This window comes from Lates calcarifer, linkage group LG15 (assembly GCF_001640805.2).
Source record: "Lates calcarifer isolate ASB-BC8 linkage group LG15, TLL_Latcal_v3, whole genome shotgun sequence".
Taxonomy (NCBI): Eukaryota; Metazoa; Chordata; class Actinopteri; family Centropomidae; genus Lates; species Lates calcarifer.
In genome coordinates, this window is record NC_066847.1 from 11762868 (window position 1) to 11772176 (window position 9309).

Consider the following 9309-nt stretch of genomic DNA (forward strand, 5'->3'; position numbering starts at 1 on the left):
TCTCACATATATATTTTGATTTCCAAGTTAGTTGATGCATTTATTGAGAAGTCCCCTCAGGTATGTTCAAACTTGGGATAAAGCCCACCAGTTCCACATGTGTGAGATCACAGAGGAATGTACACGTTAGCTGAAAAACCCCGAGGAATGAGCAGCTTGGCATCTAAACTGGAGAGGGAGGACCACAAGAGAAACGCCACTATCTCCAAAAAGCATAAACTTTCCAACCCCCAAAAGCATTTATAGGCTTGCTTGTTTTGCACAACCCTAAACAGTTAGCATGAGCTCATGACACAGGGGCAAGCACCCAAGTTCGGGCCTTGGAGCAGACATGTCTGATACCAGCACATTCTCACATTGAACCATTTATATACTGTATAAAAACTGCTGCCTTAGCTGAAAAATCAAGGAGGATTTATGAGTGGAATGATGTGTATCAGATGTGAACTCATCAGTCTTCTTGTACTTTCTGAGGAATTTTTCTGGCATTGGCAGAATTCCTCTAGGCTAAAAAATGGTTCAAGGTGTTCATGAAATAGGTGATACATAGTATATAAAACTATCATATAATGCAACCAGAAGACAGCTTCATCAAGAGTATTTTGTACAAAATATAGGAAAAGAAAAATCAGACAAACAAATCTTAAAGGTAGTTTTACTTGCAGGTTTGGCACATTAGTGCTACAAAATTCTCTTTGTCATAAAAAAAGAAATGGAATCATCATTTTTTCACATCATTTGTGCATCACTTCTTGCCCTTCTTTTCGTGGAGCGTGAAACACTTCTCACAGGCCATTGAGAGGCCGACTACGAGGGGAATGAATTCTTCAAAGTCCAACTTATCATCTTTGTTTTGGTCCAAATCTTTCATGATGCAGTCCACGACATTTGGGTTTTTCTGGGCCTGAAAGAATGTTGACAGGAGTCACATTAGTGGATGCTAAGTTAAAGTAATGGCAGTAATGTACGTATGCACATCGATGAGGTACTGAGGATAGAGATGAAGGGCAGAAGGTCCTTACCTTCAGGAAGGTGGGTAACTCGTTCTCAATAAGTTTTTTCAGTTCTTTCTTGCTCAAGGTCTTCCCATCATTGTCATCACTGGCATAGTGGTGGAAAATCGTAATCAGGGACTCCATGCTTTTCTCCAAATCAGTCATGGCTGCAGAGATGGGTGCTGAAAGGAGAAACGACAAATCTAGAGCTAAATTTCATGAGAGCTTCACTGACCTGTGAGCTATTTTTTTTACATATAGATAAGCAAGCAGAGTGATGCTCTGCTATTGTTTCAACTACCAAGCAATTTGAAACCTCTATCTGCACCTGGACTGATCACAATATTGAAACAGCCTGCATTATATATCAGAATATGAATTAACTGTGAAATAGAACTTTTCACTTTTTAACTTTTACTTCTGCAGAATGAATAACTTTAACTTTTCATGGACGACTAACCCTGAGGCATTACTACATTAACTTTTGCACAGGATAAAGCTGTGGTCAAGCAGTAGTAGGTTTCTTTGCTTCTTCCAAAACTAACACATTGTTAAGTGAGGATGTGGGTGTTGGTTTTACTGGCACTCAGAGCAAATTCTTTGGACATCAGACATCATTTTCTGGCTCATAAACTGAAATCCTTATCTGGGGGACCCCACTGTGCTTCTCCCTCTGCCTCCAGCTTCAGTTTACCCTTTTTTGGGAAAACGAGGTACACAGAAACGAAAGCCAAAGAAGAATGAAATAATTTACAGGAAGAATGACAAACAGAGGGCCAGCCGCTACTTGTCAGAGGAAAGTCCTGCGTAATGCGCCAACAATGCTCAAACCCACGCAAGAAAAAGCATGCTGATGTTTTACAGATTAAATTTAAACTGCGAATAAAAGCAGCTTTTAAAACCTACAAACCTACAAGCAGCTTTAAACCTACAAACCTCAAGCTGTTTACTGCAACTGAGATGGACAATTTATGGTCTTTATGGGAAATTCATAGTTTTCTGCACGAACTCGCGCAACTTTGAGAAGAACGCGAGACAACCGCGAAATCAGAGAAGCAAGTGTTCGAATAAACATCATGAACTTACCAGGACACGAAGAGGCAGAGACGGTGGGTCGAGATCCAGTGAAGAGTGCGGGGGTTCACTGGAGGTTTATTCGTAAATTTATAGTCAGCTGTAGACAACGCCCAATGTGATGGGAGGGAGAGAGATAAAGGGAGGGATACAGCGAGGAGGCGGCGTGAAAGCAAATAACGTGAAAAATCCATGTGCAAATACCATTTCTACCCGTATTCTCACACAGGACTTGTCACCGCAGTAGAGAGCGTTCACTGTCAACGCCTCAACAGTTAATAATAATTTAAAGATGATGTCAACTCCCATATCTAGAAAATGTGCCACAGAAAGGAATCTGCAAATCCCATATGGGTGTTGTCAGAAACACACTTTGACTCACATAGTTTCTCCAAACTCTGGCACACAAAGTGGCAGTAGCACAGCAAAATGATACAAAGCAGCCACATAACACACACATCTTGTAGGATGTATTGAGTATTGACAGGAGTGGGACTTTACAATAGATCACCTGAGTTAAGCTTTTTCCAACAGGTAGCTTTTTCTTCTGATCTTGTCTTCAAGTCTCCTGCTTCCTCAGGATATTTTTAACATATCAATATTTATTATATTAAACAGTCAGCTGATGAGACATGCAGTTATGGCATATTAAACATCCTCCTTAAAGTCTTTATTTGTCTAAGGAAGTTTCATTGTCTTCAGCAGGAACGCCCAGTTCACACTGACATACAGTCACACATTGAAGCTGCCCAGAGCTACAGTTTGATCTGTTGTCTACTGAGCAGCTCCACTGGAACTGTTGGGAGTTTTAAGATTTGCTCAAGGCACCTCAGTGATTCCACTTTCATCCAGATTTATACTGGTTTGAAGCATGTGTGCATCCTGGTCTCTCTAACTTTTAGGCCACCAGTGCTGTACAGAAAATATAAACATAACAGATTTTTTTTCAGATAGGCTTGTGTATCTGGTTCCCTTTTATGACCTCACAGAGCAACATCATGACAGGATAAGAATAAACCTCCATCATGCTCCCTTCACTTCAGGTTTGCATGCTCTGAGATGGTCCTGAACAACACCTGTCAACATTCTCATTGGAAAATTATCTTTTACCTGGACAGTAAAATCTCATCACAATTAAACATCTCAGGATATACTTAGTCTATAATCAAAGTAAGATATTTGTGCAGAATGTCTGTTCTGTCTGATTATGACTCCGGACCTTGAAGCTGCAACTTTCCCAGAGTTTGTGGGAGAGGGTTCAAAGCAAATTATGGTTTCACCCTGCCTCATCTTTTACTTGACAGCTGTCCATTAGCTCACAGTTCTAAGATAGCACCTCACCTAGCTAAACAAATAAGACTGACAGAAAAACAAGACATCAAAAGTCTTTTACAGGGTTTAATTACAAAATGAATTAAACAATAGAGCAACTTGAAGTGCTGATGACTATACAAACAACATGATGGGATGTACGAATCTCTTTGCAACCAGTGTAAAAACAGTGCTGAGGAGAAGGTTTTCAATGGAATGTAGATAGCTGTTTAGCTACTTTTATGGCCTGACATACAATACACCAAGAACTTTTCTCCATGATTCAAATTTGACATCACTGTAAAAAAAAAAAAAAAAAAAAAAAAAAACTGTCATTACAAAAGTTGTAAGCATGTAATCAGTGAAACGATCATCACTTTCCAAGTAATATTCCCAAACCAAATTTTTTAAAAGGACTGTGAAAATACACCAAGGGTCGTGGATTTAAGAAATTTACTGTGACAAAAAATGCAACTGCTGTGTTGCACTTTCCATCAGCACCTGGGTAATATTGACTGGTTGACTGGATTCAAGTGTGACCCAAAAGATTAATCAGTTCTTCCTCTTGCCCTTGCTGGCAGATTTGGCTGGTGTTACTGCGGGAACAGCTGCTTGGTACAGGGCAGCAGATACTTTGTTGATGTAGTACAGGGCGAAGAGAGAGAAGATAAGGCTGGACAAGAAGAAAGACAAAGCAAAAGAATGTGATTTCAAAAATTAGAAAATACATTTAGTGGCTAGTTTTAACTGTGTAATATGAAGCTGAGGTAGGTGTTTGTGATCTGCAGAGGTACTGTCACTTACCATGTGGTGACGCAGACACGGTGTACCAGACCAGAGGCAAACAGTGACAGGCACAGGCAGAGCAGAACTGAAGTTGAGAGAATGAATAATGCAAGTGAGCAGAATGATATATTACAGGACTTATATTATGGGCTTTTTACAGATGAAGTGTATATACTGTTTGTAAGATGGTATATTAAATCACTGCAGCAATGTTTGAACATGCCTTAATAATCAAGAATGTTGATGATTCAGTGCAAGTTGAGCTGACACTTGACTCAGCAAACCATCAGAAGTATATCAGGTCAAACAACACACTGTGCTGACTGCATGAGTTTGATTCCAGTGCTGCTACTACTTACTCTCTGGGAATATCTTGGCCTGGAATCCCTTCCCAAAAATCAGGTTTTCCAGATTATTAAATGCCTGAAAGAAACGTTAAGGCAGGATACTACATAATGGCATTTCTATCTAATGAATCAATCAAGGTTCACTCTTTAAAAAAAAAAAAGTTGCATTGAGACAACAAGATGGGATCTTCAATAACAAACAGCTATTTTAAACAATGCATAAAAAGAGTTACTTGGAGGAAACTTGTAAAATGGGTTAAAGCAGTTCAATCCTTAATGGCACCAAAAGGATACAGTGAGCGAACAGATGAAAAGGACTGAACCCAGGAAACCTCCCAGGATGGTCAGCCATTCTGTAGATCCCAGCTGCTTACTGAACATCTGCATCCCAGCAAATACCAGCACTGACAGCAGACTGGACAGCACTAGTGAGGTGCCTGTGTTCACTGCTACAAAGGCCAAGAAACATAGTATTATCAGGAAAATCTCAGGAGAGCTGATTTTATGCTTGGTTGTCTGTTTATTGGGTACACTTAGCTAAAACTAGTCAGAAGTCCAACACAACAGTCCTGCAGTAACAGTCTTATGGTGCTGCTGAACTGAAATTGCATTATACAAAGAGGTGTGTCTGATGTTTAGTGTACCCTCATTTATTTGAATGGTGTGGACAAAATAACAGGGACACCTCTCATCATAATGAATTGCAGTTCAACCCACCACAGAGCTACAGCTTCAACAACAGATCATACAATTGAATCAACACCTCTTCAACACAGCTGAAAAACTGAACACTGAAAAATTCATGGAGAAGGATTTATTGAATGCATGTTGTATTAGACTGAATTGATTTTACCTAGGTGTTAACGTATATTAGTTTAATAAAATGGGAGGTAATGCAACTGAGGAGTGTCGTTTTTGGGAACATGGCACTTAATCTGCAATTAAACCGAGATGAAATTTCATTTTAGGTTTTAGGATTATGTTAGCTAATGCTGGGAAGACTTTTCTGCATGGCATCGTCATTTCAGTTACAATATTTGCTAACTTCGCACTTTCATATATAATATTAAATATCATTTATGTGTCATTTGAAATAGATTCGTGACCCAACTCTTTCTAAACTTAACGCCACGTCAGTGTTAGCACACTAACGTTTCCGACACATAGCTGTTAGCTTCGTGCTAAACAACCCTCGTCAGCAAAAACAAGCCCCAACTAATATAACGCTCCACATACACAGTAAAACAAAAACGGATCATGTTTCTATTTAAGAGAAACTGCACGGAGTGAACATTTCTGCTGCTATCAGTCACCTAGCGTAGCGTACTTGTGAACGTTAGCTCAACCAGAGAACTGGACGCTGACATCTTAAATATCTATACAAATACGAACTCGCTTCGTACGAATACTTGGCCGATAAATTAATCATGCAACACATACCCATGATTCAGTGTTAAATCAGTGTCCTTGCAATGAAACAGATGTAAATTGAGCTTAATTTCGTTGTGCCACCGAAATGTACCGGCTCTAGGAACTAAAAACCTCACCACCCGGACTAAATTACAGGTGGGACTAGTAGGCAGAGTCACAGGACTAAACTCATCCTGGATTCATCATGTTTTTACCGTGGATGTAATAAAAGATGTTTTAATACATCCGTTGTTTTACCCTGGTTAGAGCCATTTCAGGGGTTATTCCCATGGAATCTGCTTCTCATTCTTCTGCTTAAACCAAAACATTTAATCTTATCTTAATGCTAAACTGTAGTTATTTCTACAGAGGCTCCCTGTAGGAGAATCTAGCCTGTGCATGTTGTTATTTACACGTAAGGATTATGCTCTTTATCCTTACAAACAAGATCATCTCCTCACTTCATATCAGGTCCCACACAAAGTTTCTCAGAAATATTACAAGAATATTACCACTCCATGGCATTAAATGATTAGGGAAGACTTCCTTCATACAATATTTCTATTTGGTAAATTACCAAAAATGTGGAAACAAAGACAAAAAAATCATGAGGGCTGTGATATTTTCTTCTTTTTGCACATTAAAACCAATAAACCCTGCAGTAAAAAACAAAAGCTGTAAAAGAGTGTACTACCTTTTCCTCTGTTGTTTTGTGTCTTTGTATATTATAGTTCTATATTCTATTCTATATTCTTCCTTTATAAGTTGCAGCATTTCTGTTATTTATTAATATTTTATTAATCTATAAATGTAATTTTTTTTGCCTATTATACTTGCCCTTGCCATTCTGCACACTATGTTTTGGATGTTATGCTTTCCATTCAGTTGTGGTAAGGGCCTGCTAATCTGGGTGAAGGAGACTGTGCTTGTAGATGCACTGTGAAAAAGGTGTGTCTGGGAGGCAAAAATAAACCAGAGAGCCAAAAGGGTTCAGAGCAAAAAGAAAAAACAACCATGAACAGTTTAAGAAAGAATTTGTACAAAATGTATTTAGTATAAAGTAGCATTCTAAGAGTTTTCATAGAAATTTTACAAACAGAGCAAAAGAAAACCACATTAGTGTTTGCTGACAAATAATCATTTTTCTTGACAAAAATGCAAAAATCTGACATTCTGGCACATGTCCTGTATTAGTGAACCACTCACACATATTAAAAGTAAACATAATAATACAAGTACTTTTCCAACATCTATTTTGTTAAAACAAATACAGAGAGAGTGGCTTGTTTATTCCTTGTGTGTATATTGTATAATGTTTGTTGCAAACAGTTGGTGCAGTCAGTTGAATATTGTTTCTCAGGCCATTTGTCTGTGCACCATAAAGGAATCACAGACCTTCTGTAGCTACAGTATCTGCTGATGCATTGACAGATGTCCATATTCTGACAATTTTGTTGCGCTTCACATCAGGACTGTCTTTCATAGCGGCTTCTTCTTCAGACCAAAAACAGCTACAAACAGGAGAATCTCCACAAAAGCAGGTAACACACTAGAGGGAGACAGACAGGGATAGGGAGAAACATTATGGATACAGCCACAGCACATACCTGTATGTGTGTTACACAATACTTACTGATACTTCATTGTTAACACTTGGACTCTGACTTTGTTTTCTTTTCGAATTGCAAGAATCAGTTCACACACACAAACCTACACACACACCAACCTGCAAACTGCAAAAATAACCCAATATGTCCAGCATTCCCACTTCTCAAACACAAAGAAAGACAAGGAGATGGATGCGCTGCAGTGTACAGCCAGTGCTGGGTGAAATATCTGTCAGGGAAAAAAACACTTTTGGGAAAAACACACAAGTATATATATACACTAACCTGCAAATGGCAAGGATCCACCAGTAGATGTCACACTCCCACTGCTCAAATAGAAAGAAAAGCAGAGCTACTGAGGCACTGGCATGGACTCCTGTTGCTATTGTAGGTGAAGAGGTGAATATACAGAAGTTGGAGTCATGGAATTGTAACTGAAGACTAGGCTGACTTTTCAATATTACTCATCCCTTCACCTGTTTATTCTATGATATATTTACAGAGCTCAAGAGATATTTAATTTCCTGGCTCATGCAGTTCATTGTCTTTCTAGGATGAAACAAACTACCACCACTACCATTCTTTGTACAGAAGGAAGACGCCATTGCAGTTGCTGCTTTTATTTCATGCCTACTTTTTTTCTGCACTTGGAGCCCAATATCAGCATCTAAGTAAAACTACATAATTCTGATTATTGGACAGTTGGTAGTGAAGAGACAAACAGGAATAAGGGAGAGAGGCATATAGCCAGCAAGAAACCAACCACTTGCAATCGAACCACAGAGATTGCAGGAATGTAGTCTGTGCTGTGACCATTCACCTACCAAAGAACTTCATAGATTATAATTTTAGACAAAAATATACTTACTGTAGAGTTCATCTATATATAGGGAGATCTAGAGATATATATGTTTCTGTTCACCCATGCACATGTCAATTATCATAATCATGCCACAGTTTTTGTGAAGGATACAGAGGAGACCTTGGCTGCAGTTAAACATGGACACTCCTGAAAAGAACCCAGCCAACTCTATAGCAAACAGGCCGAGGGTCACTGCCAATGCCACCACCAACCTGAAACAAAGAGACACATGTTAGAGGGCGTGATTTTCTTATTTAGTATGTGTAATGTGCTACACTTGTCAAACGTTTTTCTTACTTTTTGTCTTCATTGTCATATTGCTCTTGCGTGAAATCCAATGGCAAGCAAGCCTTTATGTTGTTTTCCTGTAAGACAAACGTTACAAACAGTTCAGTAAGAAAAACACATGAGGAGCTATAGTTAGACAAGACATGAGATCACATTAAACCATAAAACGCTCTTTCTTACTTACCCTCGACCAAAAGATAGTGATAACGATGACAAGGTGAGCTATAATGGTGAGAAACCGTGCAGGGACGAGACTGTTGACAGCCGACATGCTAAGCTTGCAAGTATTTACTTGAGTCAGAAGTGTAAACTAAAAATCAATGCGCAACAAGCACAAAGTATCCTATATCCGTTATGTCTTGCAGCTATTTCAGTGTTAAGTTGCTAATTTAGCACTTAGCTACAGTACAGTAATTTAGTTTATCCGAGACGAACACAAACAACACTGCTAAACCTTAAACGTCGGTTAAATGCAGATGAACTGATTTTAGCTAACACGTCACTCATTCTACTAGCATTAACATTCAGTAACTATAATTCATACAACTTGCACGTTCTTGCCCTCAACGCTAAAGACGGTTGCCACAACAACCGCTGAGTCGGTTCATCCTTTATAACCAACCGACGAA

General features: G+C 38.9%; 3 protein-coding genes across 4 annotated transcripts; all 3 read right to left on the reverse strand.

Moving 5' to 3' along the window:
* Window positions 1-638: 638 nt before the first annotated feature.
* s100a10b (S100 calcium binding protein A10b) lies at window positions 639-2249 on the reverse strand. Its single transcript, XM_018680482.2, has 3 exons — window positions 2082-2249; window positions 1023-1177; window positions 639-904 (listed from the first exon to the last, which is right to left on the reverse strand). The coding sequence occupies exons 2-3, from the start codon at window positions 1158-1160 to the stop codon at window positions 746-748; spliced, it is 297 nt and encodes a 98-aa protein (XP_018535998.1). The 5' UTR covers window positions 1161-1177; window positions 2082-2249; the 3' UTR covers window positions 639-745.
* A 1204-nt stretch (window positions 2250-3453) lies between these two features.
* Window positions 3454-6112, reverse strand: krtcap2 (keratinocyte associated protein 2). Its single transcript, XM_018680484.2, has 5 exons — window positions 5954-6112; window positions 4808-4962; window positions 4526-4589; window positions 4185-4251; window positions 3454-4053 (listed from the first exon to the last, which is right to left on the reverse strand). The coding sequence occupies exons 1-5, from the start codon at window positions 5955-5957 to the stop codon at window positions 3933-3935; spliced, it is 411 nt and encodes a 136-aa protein (XP_018536000.1). The 5' UTR covers window positions 5958-6112; the 3' UTR covers window positions 3454-3932.
* Window positions 6113-6945: 833 nt separating this feature from the next.
* tmem107l (transmembrane protein 107 like) lies at window positions 6946-9295 on the reverse strand. Of its 2 annotated transcripts, none has more exons than XM_018680488.2 (5): window positions 8865-9295; window positions 8690-8757; window positions 8504-8604; window positions 7650-7746; window positions 6946-7472 (listed from the first exon to the last, which is right to left on the reverse strand). In XM_018680488.2, exons 1-5 carry the CDS (start codon window positions 8949-8951, stop codon window positions 7403-7405), a joined length of 423 nt encoding a protein of 140 aa, XP_018536004.1. In that variant the 5' UTR covers window positions 8952-9295; the 3' UTR covers window positions 6946-7402. The 2 variants fall into 2 exon arrangements, with proteins under 2 accessions (XP_018536004.1, XP_018536003.1); XM_018680487.2 differs by lacking the exon at window positions 7650-7746 and adding an exon at window positions 7816-7912 and having other exon boundaries at window positions 8865-9291.
* Between the last annotated feature and the right edge of the window lie 14 nt (window positions 9296-9309).